At 31.9% G+C, this 27,915-nt stretch overlaps 1 protein-coding gene across 1 annotated transcript in view; it reads left to right on the top strand.

Annotated features, from left to right (window-relative positions):
- LOC134697872 (uncharacterized) overlaps positions 1-25,516 on the top strand; it is a 31,457-nt gene extending 5,941 nt beyond the window's left edge. Inside the window, exons 3-5 of the mRNA XM_063560159.1 lie at positions 151-465; positions 21,262-21,501; positions 23,217-25,516. Of these exons, the coding sequence (XP_063416229.1) occupies positions 151-465; positions 21,262-21,501; positions 23,217-25,516 (2,855 nt within the window). The remainder of the gene's footprint in view (positions 1-150; positions 466-21,261; positions 21,502-23,216) is intronic.
- The last annotated feature ends 2,399 nt before the right edge of the window (positions 25,517-27,915 follow it).

The raw sequence follows: 27,915 nt of genomic DNA on the forward strand, positions 1-27,915 counted from the left end.
ACACAAGTAACTGAAAGCAAAAGAAAAAAAGGATTCCTATTCTACAACTGATGCGGTTTCAAGATATGTTTTTTTCTTTATGGTATTTGTACAAATATTTTTTTCCATTTTATTTTTGTTTTATCAAGAAATCTTTTGATTTGAATTTAGGAAGAAAACTTATAGTTGCTGGGTCATCCGAAGGAACACTTCAAGGAAATGATTGTGGTACCAATGTCTATCAACCTTTTAAATTCCTATCCTCTGGAAACAGTCGATGTGTTTATAAAAAATCTGACTGCAGTGAAGAAGGACAAGTCGTTTTTAGAAATGGAACAGAAAAAAATGATAGATCATGCAGATGTGATTATACGAGAGGATATAATTTTATAACACGACCAAATCATCCATGTTTGTGTGTACCATCTAAAGAAGATTGTTCCTGTTATCATAAAATATGTCCAACTAAATACATTTTATCACCAGGTATGCGAGTTTATATGCCCCTGACGTTGTAGAGGGGACACTAGGTTCTACATTTGTCCGTATGTATGTCCGTCCAATCGTACGTTGGTTTCCGTTCTCTAACTTTAGTTTGCTTCAACCAAATATTATGGAATTTTTACCCAATACTTATAACTGCATAGATCATGTTGGTCCTTTAGTGGTACCATTATAACTGTTCTAGAGTTACAACCCTTTACAAATGGAAAATAATGTTGCATTGTTCGTTGTTGTTTTCTAACTTTAGTTAGCCCCAACCTAATTAAATAAAATTTAAACACAATGCTTATTACCACATGATACGGATCAAGTTCTAAATTTTGTGGCGTAGTTTTTTTCGTTTCTTGAGTTACTCGCAGGTATGAAAATACATATTGCAGAATGATTCGTTTCGTTTCTCTAACTTTAATTAGCCTCAACCTTATGTTCTGAAACTGATTCACAATTATATTATTTGCTTATAACCACATGGGGTTCATTTTGTTTATTCTTTGGTTTTCTATGTTGTGTCATGTGTAATATTGTTTGTCTGCTTGTTTTTTTCATTTTAAGCCATAAAGTTGTCAGTCTGTTTCAGATTTATGAGTTTCACTGTCCCTTTGGTATCTGGCGTCCCTCTTTTATACATTTTGGTGGTGTCACTTTTACCGTTCTAGAGTTATGCTTTTTTCTAAATCGAAAAACATCTGAGATCAAGTACACATTTGAATAGCATCATTTTGCCGTTCTTCAGTTATGTCCCTTTATAACTTTTTTCGGAGCTTTTTCTATTACTTACTTATATCCATATACGATATTTAAGGTCTTCCGATAACACATTTTGCATTTTCAGGTCACCAGTAATATAAATCGTACAATGATGAATTATATCTTATGTTTTGTTAGCTAGCAACGTTGCAATTGGAAGGTTTATTTCTCAAGTCACCTATAAAGAAAATGTGTTAAAAGGGGGGAGTGAATAAACCTTCGTGTTAACAAATTATGATGTCCCAATATTCAAATCAAGAGCTTTTGTTTCGGTCTACTGACAGAGATTGCACGATTCATTATTAGTCTTGTGGTATATTCTATCGACGATGAAAAGTCATGAAGAACAGATTGAATGGTAAGACTAGTCGAGTTAAAATTGCATACATATTCTTACATTTGTACCTGTGGATTATCGGATGTATCCAATCGAGATGGTTAAATTATCAATTATAAGTCAAGTCCGAGCATCGGCGAAGAGTTCAACATATATAATTGAAGTATAGAAATTGGATGGAAAGGGATAAATAAACTCATCATAGATACCAGGACTAAATTTAGTATATACGCCAGACGCGCGTTTCGTCTACAAAAGACTCATCAGTGACGCTCGAGTTCAATTAAGTTAAAAAGGCCAAATAAAGTACGAAGTTGAAGAGCATTGAGGACCAAAATTCCAAAATGTTTTGCCAAATACAGCTAAGGTAATCTATGCCTGAGGTGGAAAAGCCTTAGTATTTCAAATAATTCATTTTTTTTGTAAACAGTAAATTTATAAATATAACCATATCAATGACAATTCATGTCAGCACAAAATTCAATAGAATTGAAGAAATGTTTTAAAGCCTGTCTTTCGTTAAATTGACGTATAACAATTGACAAAGGCTGTTTTTTAATCCGCAATCGACATTTGTTACTTTACAAACAAATACAGATTTTGAAGGCCTTTTTCATTTTTTTATCATTTTTTTGTTGGAGGGGAGGGGAGATTAGCGTTTATAAATTGAAAAGTATTGTTCAGAGCCAATAACGTGACTACTTATCAGAGACATTATCGTGATAAACTAATTCGTATGTAACCATTTTAGATTATGAGTGCCTTAATGAAAACGAGTGGAAGCTCAGTTTTAACTGTGACACGTTATCAAGAGTTTTGTGAGTATTCTTTGTAAAATATTCAAAGCAGTTAACACACGATGCATATTCTCCTTTTCCTTTGTTGTCATTTATATTTTAACGGTTAAATTTCGGAAACCTCTAGATTGGAGTTAAACAAAGTTGAAGAGCTAGTTAACGCTACTTATGTTCTTATCATGACACATTTCCAAAGTAATCATGGTGGTATATATATAGCACGAAAACCAGATTAAACCTATTATTTGCTTAGGAAAATGCCTGTGTCTAGTCAGGAATAGAACAGTTGTGTTTCTTCACTTTTGTTTTGAACAATCCCCCCCCCCCATTTTTTACAAAAATCACGAAGATATTCGTTTGACTGATTTGATAAAAGTTAATGGGCATCAGTTGAGACAACCTCCACTTTCCAAAATATTATATAGGACGGACGGACAACCGTATAATGTTATACGGAATACGGAAACTTGTTGGTGTGGTATTATCAATAAATCAATTACAATGGCATTGAACCTATATAGCCATATTCACAAACAAAAGTGAAGCGAATAAGTCATGTAAATCCAATCTGTTGATATACTGATTACAGGCATAAGTGATCACATGTTTAAAGAATGATCGAGCGCTTTCGTGTATTTGTTTGCAATAACGTAAAATGCGGCAATCGATTATTAACGATCCTTTTTATGATCATCCAAATGCGGTATCCGATTTTTCGCATTACATAATATTATATTTGTTTTATAAATATTACCGTTTTGCAAAGTTTCTGAATAAAACTAGATCAAAATTACTTTAAAAACTATTTCAAACAGTAATTTTGAACGATATTTCTAGGCAAAAAGTAGTTTAAGCATTACAATTTGAAAAAAACAACATGTGTTTACATTTTTATTTCTCTGAAATTTCGGTGAGCAATCTGCCTTTTGTAAATTTGTTAAACGGTGCAAATTGTTAAAAGTCTTGATTTTGTTTCAGATACTATGTGGAACCATTTTGACAGACAGTTATGTTTTTCCACTTTTTTCATAATACTTGATTAAATGAGATTATTTACTGACGTAGCATGTGTCTTATCGATAATATTTCATACACTACCCAAACAAGTATACCAGATCTTTCACGATCTGGTCGCAATGCTTGACCACCGTTAGTATTCTTTCACGATCATTTGTCTCGATAAAGCGAATGACACTAGAACATAATAAGTATACGATGTACAAATTTAATTTATCTATCTCTTTTTTGTCAGGACGTCTAAAGATCCTAAGATATCAATACTTACAAACAACTCATCGTTGGAATATCATGTAATAGGTATGTTGATCTATTAGAAATTTGAACATTAGTTATAAAACTTTAGAATTCCCAATTGATACAGGACATAGAAAAAAAATCCTTTGGTATATACATTTTGGAAGTGTTAACGAGCTTATGCAAATGGTTAATAGTTTTCATTTTTTAATAATTCGATCCTTATTAATAGTATCATTTTGATTTATGATGAGTGTCCTTTATGAAACGCTGCAAAAATAGATTATATAAACACTTGAGTCCAATCAATTTTTTTTGCGCCTTATAGTATTAAAATACTGTTTGGTTTGTTGTGCAAATAATATAACACAACTCCAAGGAAAATTCAACACGAAAAGTCCCTTATCAAATGACAAAATCAAAACGGTTTCATGCAACAAATTATTCAGAAATGCACAAAGACGTTAAACAAAACTTCAAAACTATGATGACGGATGAACTTTAGGAAAATATAAAAAAAAAAATACTATGAAATCTAAATATAACAAATATAAGCAAAATGAAAAATTTTTATGATTTAACCTCTATTTTCTGTCAATACTTTCGAGATATGTGCGCATTGGCACCTCTAGTGTTTGTTATATTATCAATCGTCCTTTAGTTTTGAAAAGACACATGTTAACATTTTATAACTGTGGGGGAGGTGATTGTAATGGGAAACTACGTGTTAAAATATTTTAATTTATGTTAACGTAGATTTTTACACGCAAACGTGTCTACATAGAACTCAGATATAAATGTAAAGATGTTTTTTTGATAAAACTAAATGGGATGTTGATATATCAAACATACGCTTTTCTGTGTTTACAATGGAAAATAACGGCAATATATGGAACGCAACAGCTGCTTTATGATAAATATAACCACATCAATAAGGGAAACGATATATCATTAAGCAATAGTTCTATACTATAACGACATTTGACTCTAATACTCTGTCAATTTGCTATATCACTAAGATAAATGTATATACTATAACGACAATTTGATTCAATATGGAGCTACCTTTTCATACACACTATCCTGTCATTTCACTGTGTTATGAAGATAATAGTTCATACTATGAAGACATCTGATTAAAACATCGAACTTCATTGTCATACTGATTTGTCATTTAACTTAACTATTATGAGATAGTGCTATGTCATAAAGATACATGTTATACTATAAAGACATCTTAATGTAAAATTAAGCATCTTTTTCATACTATTTTGTCACCTCTGTATATTAAAACGATATATTTGTATACTATACAATCATCTCGATATAAAATGAAACAATTTCGTCATACTATTATAACATATAACTATCTTATATAGACATATTTTTATATCAAGCGATCACTTCTCATATTTTAGCCGCGCGTCCTATAACCTAGTATATAGGAAGTCTCCTTCTATTGAGATGACAACATGCTGAAAACATTTATGTTTTGATATACTATTATTTGAAGATGTTCAAAAAAGAAGTGTTCATCTCTGATTTTCGTACCCAAACCGAACGTTAATAACCGTACCAACATCAGACAGGTACAATACTATTGGGTGACTACAAAGTGCAAAACGAAATAGAAACGAATGAATAAACCAAAATAAACCAAACTAAATGAAAATTAATCAAATATATAATAACATTGATGCAAAATATATATACTATATCCCGTTGAATTCTTAGGCTGGATTGTTAACTAGAAAAAATGAATGAAAGTGATGAACAAGTGTTTTTCGTCCAGTAACAAATGTGACATTCAAAAGTAAGTTGTGGTGGTTTGAATATCACCATGTGTTAGACAAGACATGCATGCTGAAGGTCTAATACTACCAAATCATGGTACGTCACATCCGGTTCAAAACGAATATGGTAAAAAAAAATTTGCCTTGAATTTTACAGTTGTAGTTAATCCTAAATTTTATTGCGGTAAAGCATTTCTGTGTCATAAACGTATGTCTTGGGTATTTCAAAGCATCATTATTTTTTTTTTATTTGGGTTTTTATAGAATATTTTGTACACTTGAGGTTACACGGTTCCTAAACCTGGTACACGGATTCAAAAGGGGAGAAATTTCATTGGTTAACTTCCAGTGATGGGTATTTTCGTATATACAATGAAATGTTATGTGAAATGTTTTCTATAGTACTGGACAGGAAAAAACTTCACTCATGCCAAGTATTTCTTTATTTGAACAAACATAAATTTTGCACATTTTTTAAAAGTGCAAATTTAACAAACACTAATAGGGGGAAATCAATGGTGTAATGACACCTATTATGGGAAGCTGTACATGTACCTTTGATCGTGTGAGTAAGCCCATGTGTTAAATTTTCTTGCTTTTTTAGTGAACTATTACAAAAAATGAAATATTCAGAGTGGATTGAGTCTCTCAAAAACAAATTTAATGAGATAATGTTCTTGAAATAGGACTCTAACATGTCTATCATGAATATTCAGTTTACAAAAAAAGCCATTCTACTTAGTGTTTTGGGAAGCTCTTTTCCTTATTTCTTTTATTCTGCTACGATAGAATATTTTTCTAGGAAAATAAATATATAGTTATAAGTAAATGAAATTATTTGTAATGCTGTCACAACAAATTATTCACCAAAAGAAAAGCCAGTTATGTCCCTCTCTGGAACGCGATGTAAAGTAAATGTTTACGTAAGAACTTATTGAAACCTCCTTGGAGACAGGAAACTTTTTCATGGATTGTTCATTCTGCTTGAATACTTGGATTACTATTTTTATAACATTTCTATCATAAATGAGTGAAAGTTACCACATTATTTTTATTTATTGGTCTGAAAAGTTGAGACTTTGAGGCAATGAGAGGTATACATTGACCAAAAAAGACCTTATAAAGAGGACAAAGAAGTCCATTAGTGGTATGTATCTTCCTAAAATGATTTTGTGTATCATATTCAACTGTTTGTAGGCAGATGGGATAAATATTTGATCATTTATAGGTCCACACTATATTATATCTTGATGCGGCTAGGTTTGGTTTTGTCGAAGAAATTTTGCTCGAATCGCTGTAGATGTCGTCTTTCATTATACTATATTTTTTTCAAACTATTGAACTGATGATGACAAAACTTGACAAAAATGCTTGAAATAATCAGTATTACAAGTAAGAAGTCACATTCAGTTTATTAAACAATAACGTCTTCTTTATGAATATGTGAAAAGGTAGTAGAGTATATCAGAAATATATAATATGATACAAACATGTAACCATTACTTGTTCAATAAAAGTCCAGTAATTTTCACAGCTGAAAGTCTGGGTGTTCATGGTTGTGTTTCAGTCCACAAATTTCCCTTCTGCGTCATTTTGGTAGTACATTTTTCAACACATTTCATGAAACCAAACCAAAAGGAAAAAGTTCACACTTTCACCTACGCAAGTTTTAAATGTTATGCATTCGTAGAATCTTATTTAAATTGAAAGGGTAGGTAGCTGAAACCCAGCGGCACCCCCTACCAATTGAGTATTGAAATGCAACCCCTTCCCCTTGACTCGAAGGTGTCTATGTTCAACGCTAAATAACTTTGTAAAATTTAAATACAAACGTAAAGTTTTATGAACTTTCAACATTGATTTGTTAACTTCATTTTACAGATCATTATGACTTTAACATTAATGTCATTTTAAAAATATGCCGATCTGGCTCTCAGCTATAAGTTAATAATACTATTTAAGATTTCTGCTAAACTGCAATGGGTCAGGGATATGGGCTCCTCATATTGCATCGTACCTGCGTTTCACTGCTTTTTTTTATTACAATCGATGTTGCTGACGAATTTCGCGGGGAATTTTCGCCGCTAGCTATTCATAGATTTGTCTTATTATTTGATGACATGGTCATATGGTATGGTGAAATTGTATTACGGTACGATGAAATGGTCTCATAGTGTAATCAAATAGTCTAATAGTATATAGATGACACATCGTGATATAGCAATTGTTAGCATAAAAATATGTCATTATAAGATAGTTATATGACATATAATATTATCACAAAATTGTTTCATATCACATCGAGATGATTGTAGGTGTATACCACCAAATCATGGTACGTCACATCCGGTTGCATACGAAAGTAGGTCTAAAAAAATATTCCCTTGAATATGACCGTTGTAGGTAATTAATCCTACATTTTAATGCAGTAAAACTATTTCTGTGTCATAAACATATGTCTTGGGTATTTCAAAACACCATTATTTTTTATTTGTGATTTCTATAGAAAATTTTGTAATCTTGAGGTTACATGGTGACTAAACCTTGCACACAGATAGAATAAGGAGAGAAATTTGATTGGTTAACTTCCAATGATGGTTATTTTCTTATATGCACTGAAATGTTATGTGAAACTTTTTCTATAGAACTGGACAGGATAAAACTTTACTCGTGCCAAGTATTTCTTTATTTGAAACAAAGATAAATTCTGCACAATTTTTTGAAAACTGCAAATTTAACAAAGACTAATAGGTGAAAATTAATGGTGGTATTACACCTGTTTGGTATGCACATGTATCGTCATAATATACTGAGGTGACAAAATAGTATGAAAAAGGTGTTTAGTTTTATATTAAGATGTCTTTGTAGTATAAAATGTATCTTTATGACATAGTAATATCACCTAAAAGTTTAGTTAAATGACAAATCAGTATGAAAATGAAGCTCCATGTTATATCAAAATGTCTTCATAGTATGAACTATAATCTGCATAACAAAGTGAAATTACAGAATAGTATGAAAAGGTAGCTCCATGTTTTATCAAACTAATTTTATAGTATATAAATTTGTCTTAGTGATAAAGCAAATTGACAGAGTATTATAGTCAAATGTCGTTATAGTATAGAACTATTGCTTCGTGATATATTTTTACCCTTGATGATATGCATGTGGTTGTTGTTATCATAAGGCAGCTGTTGCGTTCAATAACAATAACCAAGTGCGATATAGCATGACCAACATCAGAATAAATCTGTATTTTTGGTTATCGTTTTAAAATAAAATATATAAGAAATCCTTATCATGCTTATTATCATGATTATGCGTGATATGTTTATTATATTTTTGATAACGTATATACTAAAGAGAATTTCGGTGTTTCGACTTAATGTTTATATATGCTTACATTGTAAATATTTTTTTCTAATGCTAATATTGCATCGTTTAAAAATAATTTGGTTCCTTAGTTATACAAAGAAAGTTATTTTATAATTTATTATACAGCTGATTGCATTGAGTGTGCAGGTAAATATAAAAGCTGTTGTTAGCTTGCTTACTAGCTGAATCGTGAACTCATTACTAGGTTAGATTAGGAGTACAATAGTCCAACAGATAACCAATCTATATGTTTGTAGGACTTGACTACTTTGTTCATCTTTTGGTCCTTATTTATTAAACATGGCGTTGATTTTCGACTTTTGAGTTGGAATGTCCCTTTGGTACCTTTCGCCTCTCTTTTCTAAACATGCCTTTTATTAGTATTGGGTCAAAAAAGTTTGACAGCCATTTACCAAAGATATCTTTAATGTTATTAATATACCAGAAACTATAAAATTGATACAGAGATTGATGCAATATAATACATTAAACAATAGTTTTACTGACGCTTATTAATGAAGATTAGGACAGGAAATTCCATAACACATACTTTTGTTTAAATGTAGTGAGCAGTAAACTAATCTTACTTTGGGACTAACTTTAATTCATAATTTGTATTCAGCATATAAAAAGAATGTACTGGTTGCAGTTTTGGTAATGTTGATGATGTTTATGCTGTTAGTAGCAAGTGAGTAATATATTTACAAGAATGTTTTTGTCTCACCGACAACGAATGTCATAGAAATGCGAAAAATAGGTATTCTCGTCTTAATTCGAATATGTAATCTTTTTGTGTGAAGTTTCAAAAAGGTAAAACGGTATGATATGTGATATTTTATAAGATACAAATCCTGCCTTATGCAGCGAACCTTCTGCCCGACATATATGTCAGTTGACTGACCGAAGTTGTTTTTTTGGTTCTTCGACTGTTAAGAGAAACTGGAATAGTTGTATATCGTGTTATTTTACTCACTAGTTATACAATAAGTGACAGGGTATCTATTTGGTATCATCATCTATGCATTATCTACCTACAAGTTCGTATGACATTGACCTAATTCCACGGATTAGTAATAAAAATTAGGTTTTCGTTTTGAAATATGTATCTGAAAATTGACGACGATACGCATGTAACTACGGAGCGACAAAGTATTTGAAGTACATAATTTTCTTTGATATCGAAATATGTCTTTTATATTTGGCTGGTACTTTATTTTACTTTTGTATTTATTATACTTTAATGTTAATTGAAACAGTGTGTTTCCGTATCCGGTTATTTAATTGATTGTTTCATAAGACAATTTTTCTTTTACCATTTGTTGAGATTTTGTAGGCAAAGTTGAAATCTTTATTCAATAATTGTACCCCGACGTATATTCTAGTACTTATCCAAAATAAGTAAAGGCTTCAGTAACTGACTTATCACATCTTAATGTTTTTCGTGCATATGTACATGTTAGTAAGTGTTGATGACATTACTCTTAACTTTCCTTTTTTATTCATTTATTCACATCTCTTCTTTGTCATTTATTTACTTTTGTACTCATCTGTTTTTGTGGGTATTCATGCTGTTCTTCTAATGTTATATCTCGTCTTGTCACTTAAATTGGTACTGTTTATTTAAATAGAAATATAAAGTCAAATATCTTGTCTTGTCACTGAAGAGAAATGTCGAAATTCGCATTTGGTACAGATCAAATTATTTCTACTCGGTTTATACTTCTGCTGATAGACTGTCATTAGTCCCTGGTGTTATTTACAACCTAGAAAACAGTCCTTCGGTATTGACATAAAAAAACGATATTGTGTTTGGTTGGAATGTATTGTTTCTTACATTTTAGAAATCTTTTCAGTTTGAAGTATTAATATTGCCCCGTGCAAAACGATGAGTCTTTGGCTAAATTTTCAGTTAATTAGGTTGATCAGTTTTTTATCGTTTGTATTAAGATATCAAGTGCAATGATATTGGTCTCGAACACAATTGAAGCACCATTTAGTGTCCAGTAGAAATGTGCAACTCAGCCACTTAAATTGGTACTGTTTATTTAAGGGCATACGATACAGTTACAGGGGAGGTAATGACGTTGCTAACGTAAAATGTGATTTTCGCAACGTCAAACTGTGACATATCGGGAAAAGATGCATTTTTCGACTGATTTTTATCATTCCAACTGATTTAATTTGAAGTTTGAGTTCATGGACCCCTATTTTTCAAAACAGCAATTTGTTGCATTTTTCAAGGAGATTATGTGACCCAAATGTTTTAAAACTGTAAATAGAGGATTTTTTAAAATCTTGATAAACATGCGGCAAAAAATGACGTATTTTCCTCAATTCATGAACATTTGATAAATATGAGTTATTTCTGAATAAAAATGCATAATTTTATTTGTTAACTATAAAATACAGAAATTACCGATTATTTAACAAACAATAATTTCTGTTTATCTTTTATAACAAATAAGTTATGACTTTCTTTCGAAAAAAAATTACGGCTACAAATCTGATTTTTTAGCAAATATGCAAAATTTCGACCTCATTTTACCGAAAAAGTAGCACATGAAGGTATATTTTGTATTACATATTTGATTTAATCAGTTAAAAAATAGCCTTTATGCAAATTTTCACGAACTTGTAAATACAGAATCAAAACTGTATCTTATGCCTTTAACTAGAAATATTAAGTCGACTGGCCATTGGTATCAGATTGCCTAACATGTTTGTACATTGTATGATGTAAGGTACTGTATAATGCATGAATAATGCCTTCAATACACAACCATACATGTGTAATGGTTATATACGAGTTTGTATACTATTCATTATAATAATAATAAGTGTCATACATTTATTTTCAGTATTACCTTTGGGGCTGCGTGTCCTGCAAGATTGTTTTCACAAAATGAAACGAAAACGCAAAGGTATTTTTATCAAATTAATGCATCATTTGATCATAGTAAGAGAAATACAACGCACGTTTGAGATATATATACGACGCTCTAGGGTTTGCTACCAAACGATATACTTAAACACATATAACATTGACTTGGAACTTAACTAGAAAGCGTGTTAATTACTAACATGCAGTGCTTATAAAATTGGAGTTACTTTTTTTTGTTAATTGTGATTGTTCTACTATAAATTGGGTGTTTCTATGAAACTATAATTCACAGAAATATCATTGATGATTTAATTTTCAACTAGATGCTGGCTTGTCACACAGTTATAAGGTATAAATGGTCTGAGCAAGATTTTGGAAAGCTGTTTTGAATCTTTTGGTTTCAATGCTCCTACGTTTGTTCCTGATATTGATTTCCATGAGTTTTAATTCGAGTGCCACTTACTAGTCTTATTCAAGCATATCAAGTGCTCAAGAATGCACCTGTATTTTTTATGATTTCAAACCTATTGACATAACAAACATAATAGGCATTTTTATCATTTTTGTGTAGCCTGCGATATATTGAGCTCGACATATTGATAATGATCCGACGGTGGCGGCTTTACCTAACACTTCAAAACGTTTTATATTGTTGAAGACCTGGATGTAATAATGTGTATATAGATGCCTTATGTTATGATTTTTCGTTTGCCCCATGGCATTGTCTTTGACATCATTTTATTGGTTTAGTGACTACTTGAAAACAAAGTTAAAATGTTGTGTAATGTTAATTTATATCTTAATATGAGTAATAGAATAACTATATTATGTATGTTCGTACCTTGCAAGGTTCCATGCCAGTCAGAAAGTTTTTATTGACCTCAACTTCATTTAATGGATCAGTGAACAATGTTAAGTTTTGGTGTTCCAGTCCATTTCTCATATACTATAAGAAAAATGTCTTATGTATTTGATTTATGAAAGGATTGTAAGATGTAAATGTCAATTGACAGCGTTCATTGCTACATGAAGTTTTGAATTTATCTATTCAGGAAATGTCTTTGGAACAAACAGTTTATATTTTGTTTTGTTCTCTGACTCTATGCGTTCTGTGTTAGATACCTATGATATGTAAAATATTAAATTACAATCCAAATTCAGTTCTGTATCAAGCTCACATGTATTATCCATACTTGCCTTAACTATTTTAGGTGGTCGTATCAAGCTGCGGAATGCGGCGCAATTTATTATTTATAAAAGAAGGTTTATCTTACAATGTATGTGTTATTCAAATCGACTCTTTTAACTGGCTGTTACACAAACAATTGCATTTGATAAGTTGTGAGGTTAAAGTTATTAGGGGTCAACCTGCTTGGAATAGAATAGAATAGAATAGAATAGAATATCTTTTATTTCCATAAGAGGTACCTTCAAGGGGCATAGTGCATATACATTCATGACAATATATAGTTACAAACAATTACAAATACAATAAAGCAAAACAACAAAACAGTATGCTTAAAAAAGTTAGACATTTTAAATATTACTTACAGTATCCCAGTGTTATATTATAAATGTTTACACAAGGCAGGTGTTTTGATAAGAAATAGCCAAGTTGTTTTAAAATATTAATAGACTCACAGTTTAATAGCCAAATAAATTTATTGACCATATCCAAGGAGTAAAATTTTTTACATTCTTTAAATATCAGATCAAATAACATGTCTCTATCCTTAGAGTATACAGGACATTCTATAAGAAAATGAAGTTCATCTTCCACTTTATTTAAATTGCATTTATCACAAATTCTTTGATGATCTTCTAATTTGGAATATCTCCCAGTTTCAATTTTAAGTCTATGAGATGAAATCCTGAATTTTGTGATAGCTTTTCTCAAATCAAAATTTTTCAAGATATTTAAATAATTTTCTTTACAAAATAATGTTTTAAACTGACAATATGTTCTTAGTTTTCCTTGGCTATTTGGGCTACTTGGATACTTTTAAACAAAAGTTACTAGGCAGGTCAATAATTTTACATAAGTGTCTGACACTGCTATACCAACTATTGTGATTTTTATCATCTAAATCTTTAGAGGTTTGTAAGGCTTTATATAATATTCAATGGAATACTTGGATGATAGATAGGCCTAGTGTTTCATAGTAATCACCCTGTATAACCCCGATACAGATGAAACCGGACGTTGACGCGTTCGAATCGAACTCACCGTGTAACACTGAGTTAAGACAGTAAGGAATTCATACTTTTAAAGACAATCTAATATCTATTCTTCGGATATTTTGCTCCAATATATTCTTTGTCATAATACTCATTAGTTACTAAAAGGTTTTTAAAAAATGTGACATTTTTATATACAAACATAAAAAAACGCATGACGATATCAATAATAAAACATGCTTGGTATTTTTAAACATTCAAAACTTAATGTTTCTCATTCCTCATAGTTTTTAAAACATACATTTTTGAAAACTTCATAGTATAAATAAACAAACTTATAAAGGTCGTTTGTTTATGTTGTATCTAGAAACAAAACAAAATACACGTTTTAAAGTGTCTTTATTTTCATGGTGTGTACGCTTCGTTGTCATTACACCTTTTTATACTGTACGCTTCGTTGACACACTATTGCGTTTTTTAATGAATTTTAAATGTATTTGATTATGCTTTGATATGATTATAACCAATATGCATGTTTGAAAATAATAATTTACCACCATAACATGCAGACAGCAATCATAATGTCCGTTGTATTGTCCAAAAACTCTTGGGTGAAATGTTTACATGTAAACAAAATCCTCATGTAAACGAAAGTGTGAATTGGTAGGAAAAATTTAAATACAATAACTCGACAGATGCAACTATGGCTTTAGCATACATATACACACGTCCGATTTCTAATTTGATAGCATTTTTGAAAGTGTTTACCCTACGACAGTCAATGTACAGTTAGGTGGTGGGTTGGGTGCCCGCTAACATGTTTAATCTCGCTATATTCTGTGTGTACCTGTCCTGGAGCGTGTAATTCAGTAGTTATATATATTTTTTTGTTCACTATTTTGTGCTTAAATTGGGCCGTTATTTTACTCGTATGAATTGTACTACATTTGTAATTTTGGTATGTTTTATAGCGGTGTGGGCTTTGTTCATTGTTAAAGGCAACCTATTATTATTGTTTGACGTAAATTTTACATCGAGGTTCTGAAAAAGGAAATCACCAATTCACCAACATTCCAACTGACTCCATTTTCAGAAAACGAAATCTGTAACAAACATAAACTTTTAGCCACCGCTTTACAAGCAGAGCCAAATACAATGAAAGTTCCAACTATGTATTGGCTTCCGAAGCTACACAAAACCCCTTACAAATATAGATTTATTTCGTCTTCAAGCCATTGTTCAACTACTAAATTGTCTATTATTCTTACCAGCACACTTGGTACAATTAAAAACCTTATAATAAATTGTTCAAATAAGGCCTTCGAAAATAGTGGAATAAATTACTTTTGGAGTGTCAAGAACTCGTTGGAAGTACTTGATAAATTGCATGCTTATATTGGTGATTTTGAATCTGTTCAAAGTTTTGATTTTTCTACCCTGTATACCACATTGCCTCACAATCTCATTAAGAAAAAATTCACACACCTAATTAAATGGGCATTCAAAAAATCAGAATGTGAATATATATGTTCAAACTCTTTTAGGTCATTTTTTAGTAGCAATAAACAAAAAAACTATGTTAATTGGACATACTTTGATACTATATATGCCCTTGAATTTTTACTAGATAACATTTTTGTTCGCTTTGGGGATTCCGTATATCGTCAGATTATCGGAATTCCAATGGGGACTAACTGTGCACCACTTATTGCGGACCTCTTTTTGTATTGTTACGAGTTACAATTTATGACAAAAATAAGCAAAGACCCATCAAAACAACATCTGATAAACAAATTTAATAATACTTTTAGATATTTGGATGATATTTTGGCTCTCAATAATGACGACTTCAGTATGTATATTAATGAAATTTATCCTGGTGAACTCACTTTAAATAAAGCTAATACTAACAATGACCACTGCCCTTTCCTCGATCTTGATATCTATATCACTAACGGAAAGCTGAATACTAAAATTTATGATAAAAGGGATGATTTTTCATTTCCTATCGTTAATTATCCGTTTTTAGATGGTGACGTTCCCTTGTCACCATCTTACGGTGTTTATATATCTCAACTTGTACGATTCGCTCGTGTATGTAACAATGTTTTAGATTTTAACGAGAGAAATTTATGTATTACTGAAAAATTATTACACCAGGGTTTTCGATATCACAAACTAGTCAAAACATTTACTAAATTTTATCATCGGTATAAAGACATCATTCGTAAATATAGCTCAACATGCAGACTTTTTATACGTTCAGGTATTTCACATCCAATTTTTTATGGAAATATTCTTTATAAAGCACAAAGGTGTCAGTATTCACCTCATAAACTTACAAAACCTTTGAATAGACTTATTAAGAAGGGATATAATTACGATACTGTTGTCAAGTCATTAAAGATTGCATATTTTGGCGTTAATATTGAGTCACTGATAAGGTCTTTGCGTCGGAACTAAACACATTTATTCTAAAAACAGTTGTTGGCATGACACGGGTTATGTTCTTCTCATATATGTTATGATGGTATGATACTAAACCCCTTACGGGAAGGATTGAGCCTGATGTTCATATGATGAAATCATAATCTTTCAGTCAGTTTAATTGAAGTCTGGAGCTGGCATGTCAGTTAACTGCTAGTAGTCTGTTGTTATTTATGTATTATTGTCATTTTGTTTATTTTCTTTGGTTACATCTTCTGACATCAGACTCGGACTTCTCTTGAACTGAATTTTAATGTGCGTATTGTTATGCTTTTACTTTTCTACACTGGTTAGAGGTATAGGGGGAGGGTTGAGATCTCACAAACATGTTTAACCCCGCCGCATTTTTGCGCCTGTCCCAAGTCAGGAGCCTCTGGCCTTTGTTAGTCTTGTACTATTTAAATTTTAGTTTCTTGTGTACAATTTGGAAATTAGTATGGCGTTCATTATCGCTGAACTAGTATATATTTGTTTAGGGGCCAGCTGAAGGACGCCTCCGGGTGCGTGAATTTCTCGCTACATTGAAGACCTGTTGGTGACCTTCTGCTGTTGTGTTTTTTTATTTTGGTCGGGTTGTTGTCTCTTTGACACATTCCCCATTTCCATTCTCAATTTTATAGTTGTTCATTTTTGTTTCGTTTGGTCTCTTGCGAAAAGCTGTTTCAATACCACATCGTTTTTTTGATATAGAAAGCAATCAAAAACAATCAATGGATTGTAGGTTAAGCCTGTTTGCCTAAATCTCAGAGGCGGGTCATATATTACCATAGAGTTACATTATGGCTTCAGAATATGTGCATACAATGAACATGTAACTGATAGCCATCAATAGAAATACAGTTACTTTAATGTGAAGATATAAAGACGAAGAGACAATTCTTAATATTAACTGGTTTGCTTTCTTCAATTGTATTTGTGTGTAAGTTCAATTTTCGAGGTATACTTAAATTCCTAGAACATTACAGTCTTTCTACTGTGGTGCAAAAATCTAAATGATTGGTCAGGTAATTCTGGTTATTATAAGCATATTAAAGTCTACACCCACCCAGATGCATTTCATTCAAATTTTGATTTATTTCACAGAAGACCACAGGGACCATACTTATATTCCCTAGTTACCCTTGGCATCATTGGTAAATTATGGGTTGAGCAAAGCATAAATCATCAACCTAACCTTAGACATTTGCTGTGTTTCTTCTTTCATGTTGGTACTGAATAATTTATGGACCCTTTATTTGTTTATGACACGCATAGTTTTACGTAATGGCTGATTGTTGGTTGCTTAACGTTCACTTGGGAATATATCATGCATGTTCAGGATAAGCACAAAGAAGCAACACATACTACATGTAAGTCCTGGAAGGAGGCCCCCCGGAATTACGTCAGGGATGTTATGACTGCCACTTAATAAAATGATGTATATTGAATAAGGACACAAATGTAAAGAGTGGGTTGGGGCTCAGATGTTCAATCCCGCCGCACTTGTTTTTGTCGGTCCAACGTCAGGATCCTGTAGTACATTGGTTGTATAGATCTGTCATTTTTTTTCTTCTTTAATACATAATTCATAAGTTATAAATAAATAACCGTTTATAGTTTTATCGTTTTAATTTTTCATATTTTTTTTTATATCGGGGTCTCTTTTAGCCGACTATATGGTATAGGTTTTCCTCATTGTTAAATGTTGACATTGGACTATAATAATTGTTTTATACACCAACTTCATTTAAACTTTGGTGGAAAGTTGTCTCACTGGCCATCGCACCACATCTACAAAGCTTTATATGTAAAAAAAAAATGTAATAAAAAAAATAAAGTAGTTGGAATGCCATCTATGGCGTTCGGCAAATTAAGCATGTTAAGTTCAACGATCTTCTACATGTATGTCTGCTTTCGTCTAGGCAAATTTGAACCAACATCGGCATTTGGAAGAGCCTCAAATTACGAAAAGGAAGTCATTAAAGTTTTAATGACTGTACTTCACTTTTTGAAACTTTATTTCCTCTTGAATATATTTATGAACTTTCATCTGGAATAACATTGAAATTCTCAATTTTCAATAGAAATATTCCAAGCCGATATACGCTGATTGAATGTTTCAATTTTAGCTTTGTATGACAGATATTTTAAGTTCAACTTCTTTGACTAAGTTAACAGATAAGCATTAACAATAAAATACAGAAAAAGGGTCGCCGACACCATCTCAAAAACCTTGACAAGAAAGTGATTTGTGACGGTTTTTGTCAACGAACTGTACAAGGATTATTTCAAAACGCACAACGAACGCGACACATTTGGTGGAACGAACAATACAGTAAGAGAAAATTTATTTTGTATGATATTGCGTTTATTCTAGGTTCTAGGGTGCATTTGAAGGAACGTAGTAATTCAATGTATAGTTATTTAGTATTGCTTAAGGTATTAATAACCAAAGGTGTTTGCACGAAAGATATTTAGCATTTGTTATATCGTAAACCGAATGAAATTGCACCATGTCTGTGCGTTTTGCATCTAGCAGTTTTATCAAACGTTTTATACAATATCTAAAACTTACAACAACTGTATAATTGAAAAAATAAACTAACTTGCACTTTGACATATTTATATATGCTCAAATAAATTCCAGAAAGGCAATCGAAGTTGTTGTCATCACAAATGTTGTCCTGATCATCGCTTCGAACGCGTCAATGTCCGGTATCATTTGTATCGGGGTTATACGGGGTGGTAATGAAGCGTATTAATAACGAACACAAAGCTTAGCACTTTTATTTTGAGGGATCGGATTGATCGTTCCATTCTGACTATGTGGCTACTTTTTTTCAAAAATCACCAACAAACAGAAACAAAACTTTGGAAAGAGTTTTCCTGTCGATCGGAAGAACACAAAAAGTGACCATGTTTATGTTCCTTAGTCGCGATCGCCCTTGTGGTAAACATTGGGTTATTGGAGTATGATTAATTCATCGTACGTAGATACCAGGATTAAATTTTGTAGTTACGCCAGACGCACCTTTTCGTCTTTAAAAGACTTATCAGTGACGCTAAAATCCAAAAACTTAAAAAGGTCAAATAAAGCTCAAAGTTGAAGAGCATTGAGGACCACAATTCCTTAAATTTTTGCCAAATACAGCTAAAGTTAATATATTCCTAAGGTAGAAAAGCCTTAAGATTTCAATTATTCAAAAATTTTGAGACATGAATCAATGTAAAATTTTATCGACGAACTGATATACATCATGTACATAAGCAGAAAGATTAGTTATAATTAACAGTAGAATATTCTCAGTGTAAATTGTATTTTGTAGATTTCGAGACATTTCCAATACAGGACATTGAGGGAAAATTTGCCTGTATTATTGCAAATGAAAAACAAAACGAGGCAAATAATTTTGAAAAACAGAAATTAAAAGACGAAATAAGCAAACTCAAAAATAATGCAGGAAATGTTCCATACCATGTACTAGGTAAAGATAGAAAACAGTTATCCTCTAATTTTGAGCAGGCGATTAGATGTTGAAATGTTTAAATTGTAACAGACTATAAATTAAAAAAATGCACGTCTCACCTAGAACAACAGTCACTCAAAGTGAGACATACGTTTTACTATCAGGCGTAAAGTTTTATATTTCCCAAAGGTATGGAACCTGGATGCTTCATCACTGTTATGCAGAAACCTTGTGTTATGTAGTGTCCGTCTGTAATATGTCCATTATTAATTTTTTTCTATTGCTTGTAAACAAATTACAGGTATTGTCATATGATCTATATGCATAAAATAGTAGTAGGTTAACTTAATTTATTTGATAGATTCCTTTTATCGCATACATATCCGTGAGACAGGGTTTACCTTACCTCTACCTTATTTATGGATAAGTGATTAAGGTTAAATATTGGAATTTCGTAATTTGGGTTTTTTCTTAGATATCTAACGCAGAAGGTTAACTATATACATGTATGTTGTATGAATTGATTGTTAAGGCTAACTGACAATCCAGCAGGGATCAATGTTATGTCTTTTGTGTTTTGATCTGTATTTCAAGTAATATATGCATGTACAATTGATCAACTATATGTTGTGTATGGAGTGAATGTAAGGTAAAGATGTCTTTTGACATTCAATTTTGTTAATTGTTTTCAAATTTTCATAGCAATAGGGCAACTGTGTTCGGTGTATGGAGCAGTTGTAAGGTTAACATATCTCTAGAAGGTATAATCTGTCCTTACATCATGTGTTTTGTTTTACTAGTCAAAAATGTGTTGCTGTTCTCTTATGTTTGTGTCTTGTATAGATAGATAAATAAATATTTCTCGTATCACACTGTGCGTAGTTTGATACGAAAATCTGTGTTATTTAGATTGGCTCCACAGGACTATATTCACGCCATTTCAATTAGATATTCGTTATGTCATTGACGACTGCCAAAGGTTAAGACTATGAAAATTTCGACCATGATAACGGACATATAAATTATGTATTTTTTATGTCAAGTTATATTACATTCCGAATCGTAGAATAAGTCACTGATGAGTTTTGTGTAGCTGAAACGTTAAGCTGGCAAACAAAATTATAAACGTAGTAACCATGGTAACGTAAATGAGATCGTATAATCACCAGGAATACAAAGCAAACCCCTCATACACAAATATTAAGGTTGCGTAACCTTTAACACTCTTACTTTTGTAATGTTAGTTTTGGTACTGATATAGTATAGTCCTGTTAAGAAAGATCTTATTCAAAATATATATGTTGAAATAAGTAACGATTACTACATTCCACATACATATGTTCTGTTTTCTACATGATATTCCGTATATCATACACACCAGGGTATTATTTTTTTTTTTAAGAAAGTTGTATCCAACAAAATCGAATATTGTTCAATTCTTTTCATGTTATTACAAAAACATCATTTATTTTCCTTTTTACAGAATTACAAAAGGAAATTCTTCACCATTGGTCCACTGTTCTCGATAAATTTGTTTTAACAAAAGCCGCACATTTCCTATATCTGCACATCCAGACAAAAAACGTAATTGCTATTATAGGACCAACAGGGACGGGTAAATCAGCATATGCTTATCATATAGCATTCAGATTAAAGAACGAATATGATTATACAATTGTACCTGCCAGACAGCCGACAGATCTTTTACAATATTACGTACCAGGTACAAACCAAGTTTTCATCTTTGATGACAAGGCCGTAACTAGGCATCTTATTTTAGTGAGGCAAAATAATTGAGCCGAGCGAAGCGAGGCGAAATTTTTTTTTGGAGGGTATGAAATGAATGGTGCAAAATCCTGCATTTTAGGCATTTTTAGAGAGATTGATAATGTTTTGAATTTGGACACTTTTTATATAAATTTTTCATATTTTAAGACTTTTAATTACTACCACCAAATTTTTAACAACTTTATTTGAATTTATATGTAAGATGATCATCCAAATATCACTGATTTGAGTCTGCTGCCAGGACATAGAACAAACATCGATTCAGTAGAGTTTGCCAAATTTTTCTATGGCCGGTTCAGTCAAATCGTTTCAGAATTATAATTTGGTCTGCTGATATCCTTATCGCGAGGAAGATGGAGCATGGCAAGACCGCACAATCAGCCACTCGTGTATGCTCTTTTCCAAGTTTTCAGTCGTTTCAGGGAAGTCTGCGTTTCTAAAGGTAGCACATTATCATCAAAACAATGATCAATGCTTCTTCCAATTCCTTCTCAATCAGCAATTCGGTAGCAGCATCGATAGTAACAGTTTTGTTTGCAAAAGGGAATTAAGCTTCCCTATAAGCACCATCATACAGTCGCAGTTACAAAATATTAAACTTGCTTTTATTCTGACAAAGAGTAGACAAACTAGTGATAGAATGAGATAAGATACAATAACATGTATATGATTCTATCTATAGAGTACGTATATATGATATGGGTACAGGGGAATTGGAATGGATTTTTTGACGTTTACATGTAGTTCCGTAATTTCAAATTATTTCTGGAAATAGTTGGTCGTATTTTAGTTCCACAATCTATAAATTTAGGGGTTAGGGTTGGGGGTGTCCGATTCCGAAACCCCGTAAATAAAGAAACGAAATTCCGCAGTCCCGAATAATTAGTAAAGACAAATCCTGTGTTAAAGGTTCTACCATTTCTCAATAATATCAAATTGGAATATGGAATATTCCTTCAATTTTTAAGGTTAATAAACATGGATAAAAGCTAATCCATGCATTCATGTTTCATATATTTATGTTTTATTTATCTGTAAAGAGAAAGATTGAAGTTTGAGGAATTAATACGCAGACAGGACTGTCCCCTTCCGAAGACCAGTACTTGATTTGTCAGTCTACTTATCCTAATGAAGTTATATGCAATACTCAGACTCTGATCACAAACAAACTAGTTTACTAGAATTATTCCTTCTTTACCTTCAGTGTCGCTTTTCCTTTTTCTGTTAGAGGCAGTTTTAACTAAAGATCCATGATGATTATCGTTACTAGGTTAATGTAATCGAGAAGGATCACACGTTAAGATGCTGAGTTATATCCAGGAAGAATAGTTTAAAAGGAATGATGACAAGTTATAGAAATTAAGGTTGAGACAGAACAACAGATGACTTTTATATTTATGTATATGTATATAAAAAAAAAATCTTGTCGAAATTTTAGTGAGGCAATTGCCTCACTTGCCTCAAGGGTAGTTACGGCCTTGGATGACTTTATTGGAAAATATGCCTTAGATGAGGCGCAAGCAGATTTATGGGCAAAAGAAGGTTCACTGATTCGTAAGATTCTAAGTAACAACGAACAAACTAAAATTATAAAAACGTGTAGAAAGTCTATTTGGTATCATAAAAAATATGGACTTTTTGAATTTCCAGCACTCGTATGCGATTTACATGCAGAAGATTTGAGATTAACTGTGTCAGAAAAACGAAAAATCTTTGATGCATATATCGACAAAAGTGACGTAGCACCATTGAATGACGAAATTATAATGATGTATACTTTTTTTCCCTCTTTATGTTCGGAATTTTCATCGAAGAACGTTGATGAAATTGAAAGGATTTTTACCATGCCCGTTCAGTTCATCGAAGAAGAAATAAATAATTACGAGGAAAAATCACAAGTGCGTTACATGTCTTTAGCTGTGCTTGCTCTAGCACAAAAAATCACTAAAAAATCATTTATTGATGACATTGAAAATGAAGAGTTGATAAAAACCTTGTTTGCAGAATCTGGTTTTCAAACATGTCCATCAAAAAAAGTTATAATAAGTCACCTCGTGGCTTTGACTGACACATATGTAAGGGTTCAAAACGATTGTTTCGAATTTATCCATGAAACCATGCAAAATATAGTTCTTTATGGCATTGCAAAAACATGCTTAATATCTGTACTGAAGTACTGTAAAATTGATGTGTTCAAAAATCAAGTACGATTGGCATGTGTAAACGAAGAACAGACCGTTCCTGTCATAAAAGTTAGATCGGAGCATGAACATGCTTATTTCACACGTCTTACTAGAGAACTAAGCAAAGGACAGTATAGTGAGGTCTTTAGAAATAATCAAAATGACTGTGTAATATTCAGGCAGAAATGGTTAGTCCACCTAAATAAGATGCAACAGAACATTCCGTCGAGAACGAATTTAGTTGGTTTGTCTACCGTTCTTCGTCTTGTTTCATCGTTAGGTTATGCAGATTATGTTTCTCATTTTATTAGAATTGACGCCCAAATCGTTGATCGAGTCGATGCGAACGGAAACACACCCTTGCACCTAGCATCCTTAAATGGTCATCTTGATACAGTCAAATGTCTGGTTGAATATAGTCGAAATGTTCATGCTTTAAACAATGACAAAGTATCACCTTTTTTCTATGCATGTGAACATAACGAAATCCTAGTCGTTAAATATTTCACCAATTTGGAGGGTGATTTGGTTAAAATCAACGAAACGTATACGAGGAAAGAGCAGCGAAGTGTTCTTCACGTCTCATGTCTATCCGGTTTTACCCACATCGTGCAAATACTGCTTGACCATCATGCTATTGTTAATATACAAGATAAACATGGATTAACGCCGTTACATTTAACTTGTTTGAATGGACAGTATAATACTGCTTTATTGTTACTAGTTAACAATCTAACTCGTCCCAATATAAATGCATTAATTGCTCGAGCCAATATTAATGCATTTGACAGATTACAAAGAACTCCTATTTATTATGCATGTACTGGGAATTATAAAGACATTGTAGAACTTCTAATTGAATATATGGCAGATCTGAATACATGCACATCAAACGGATTTACACCACTACATGCAGCCTGTGAGCAAGGGAGTATTGACATAGTAGATATTTTGATTCAAAATCATTCCAACGTAAATGCAAAGGAGAAAACAGGCATGACACCTCTCTATGTTGCAAGTAAAATTGGAAATGAACATATTGTAAAATCGTTGATAGACAATGGTGCTTTGGTTAATTCAGCTACAAATGATGACTTTACGCCTTTTAGTATAGCTTGCGGTAATGGGCATCAGAATGTTGCAAATATTCTCTTGAACAATAATGCCAACTACCAACAGAGAAATAAAAATGGATGGACAGCTTTTTTATTTAGTTGTGCCAGAGGTCACTCTGATATAGTAAAGATGCTGTTGAATTTAGAGATTGATGTCAACATTCCGAATAAAGATGGAACAACGCCTCTGATGTTAGCCTGTAGAGAAAAACACACGAATATAGTACAGTCACTTCTGGTATCAAATGCAGATGTAAATCAGTGTAATTATTTTAAGTCTTCTCCTTTAGAATTTGCTTGTTATGGTAGGAATATTGATATAGTCAATTTATTACTTGAACATGGTGCCAGTACCAACTTGGCGAACACAAATGAAATAACCCCTCTTCATACTGCTTGCATAAACAATCATGCACAGGTTGTGACCGTTCTGGTTGAGAAAAGGGCTGATGTTAATGCAGTAGATGTTCTTGGTGAGACTCCTCTTTATAAAGCATGCTTCAACGGTGATATTGAAATAGTTGAAATACTGCTTAAAAAAGGAGCAAAAATCAACATAACAGACATTTCTGGAAAGTCTTCTGTAGCCATAGCAAACGAAAAAGGGTTTATTAGTATTGTCGAGCTTTTAGACAATGCAAATAAAGTTTGAGTTTGAGTTCATTGATATTTCAACTGAAGATGAAGGTACAGTAAAGTCTTTATTTTGCACAATTTGAAAATAAAATTGATACATTGGTGTATATCTTTAGTGAACAGCACATTGTAATTGAGTAAAATGTATAAAATACATAACATCATAATGGTTTGCTTTCGTAACTGAGGTCAAACTATTTATAAGTTATTTGGTTCGTGTATTTGTCGTGTTTATCGTTTTATTCCTTAGCAGAAATGTACCCTTGAGGTTATATTTACTACTATTTTGATTCTGATGCAAATACATCTTACATTATCATCATTTGACCAAGTGATAAAGGATAAACAACAGCAACCTAGTGTCATTGAATAACCAAACAAATACACTTCCAATGTCCAAAAGTTTGAAAAGAAAAATTCTTGTCTCAATTTGTATGAACAGTAAATCAAAATTCTCCAAAAGTATAATCTGAACATTTTGAATTGTATATTAAATCTACTGGACAAGTTTGAGCTTTACAAATCGTGACCAATATACAATATATATATATCGTTATCTTTATTTCTCTTTATAGAATATACTGTTATTACAACAACAAAAATTGTGAATGTAAATATTTTCATAAATATAAATATGGGTATGCATATAGTAAAAATTTTAACGTCAGTATGTTGATATAATAAGCAATTGTCTCCTAATTCTTCTTAGTTAAGTGATGATAGAAATGAGAATAAACAGTAGAAGAAACTGTTTAATCGATCGGGAATGTGTCTTCACACAAATCAGGCAAAACGTATACTGTTGAGATAGTTTCAATATCTTTTTAAGATCATCAAGAATGTGTCAATATATATTTAGACAGCTTTTAGATTGCCAAGAATGTGTCAAAACATATACAGTGCTCTCTAACTTTGTACTTGTTTGGCTTTTTAATTATTTTGATTAGAGAGTCACTGGTGAGTCTTATGTAGAAGAAACGCGCGTCTGGTGTATTAAATTATAATCCTGGTACCTTTGATAACTATTAACACCACTGGGTAGATGCCACTGCTGGTAGACAATTCGTCCCCGAGGTTATCACCAGCCCAGTAGTCAACACTTCGTTGTTGACATGAATATTAATTATATGGTCATTTTTATAGATGTCTTGTTTACGAAAAACTAATGATTTTCTTATCCCAGGCAAAGAAAACCTTGGCCGTGTTTGGCACAACTTTTTGAATTTTAGTCTTTACTGCTCTTCAACTTTGTACTTGTTTGGCTGTATAACTGTTTTGATCTGACCGTTACTGATGAGTCTTATGAAAACGAAACGCGCGTCTGGCGTATTAAAATATAATTTGGTACCTTTGATAACTGTATACAGACATTATCAAGAATGTCAATAATATGCCAAGACTGATTGAGACAAATTTAGGACAGTCGAGAATTTGTCGAGATTAATCAAGACACTTACATTGTATCAGATGACATAGAAAGTGTGGAGAAATGTTTTGACAATGTTGATACTGTCAAGACATGCGTCAGGTAAAATCTGGAACTTATTTTAGACAAATTCAGACCTTGTCAAGAATTTTTCAAATATTTCAGACAAAGAGAGAATGAGTAAAAATTAGTTCAAATTCAGACAAAGATTGGTATTTTTCACTTGTTTTACTTTGGTAGTGATATATGTACTGGAAAATAAAGTCTTCAACCAGTATGTATATCGTCTTGTGTCTTTACATGTTATGAACTGAATAAAAAGTTTCAATCAATGATATCCCATCAATACCCTAGATCCTCGAAAAATATCAACAAGATATTACTAATAAAAAGTTTCAATCAAGGATATCCCACCAATACCCTAAATCTACGAATGATAACCACAAGATTTTTCGAACGAAAATTTATATCGAGACTCCCCAAATTTGATTAGCAAATTCATAATTACTGACTAAGGTCAAACCAAATTTTGGAGATCTCAACCCTTCCAAATTCTAACTATGACAAGATAATTCTTTTTTACATAAATGATGTATCAAAAGTGACCTCAACATCAATTAAGAATGAAAACACCAACTTGCATTTCAATATTTCAAACGTTAAATCAGTGATCTAATATACACAAAAACATCTTCAAAGTATTATTACTTATTACAGAAAGACTGAAAACAAACCTCGGTTATTTTACCTGGTGATCTTACAATATATCCGTTTACACTTTATGTCGATTGTACGTACTTATACACCAACGGAAAACACTTTACAAAAAACCGTCAAGAACAACAAATATAGATGAAAAAACAGGTTACATGTAGGTCAAAGCCAGCACTACAGAATTACATCGTGGTTTCATGTGTTTGCCAAAATATAATATGTTCAACAAATTGGAAAATTATTTGTGGATAGTTTTAAGTGGATCGTTACCTTGT

The sequence above is a fragment of the Mytilus trossulus genome, chromosome 14, assembly GCF_036588685.1.
Source record: "Mytilus trossulus isolate FHL-02 chromosome 14, PNRI_Mtr1.1.1.hap1, whole genome shotgun sequence".
NCBI lineage: Eukaryota > Metazoa > Mollusca > Bivalvia > Mytilida > Mytilidae > Mytilus > Mytilus trossulus.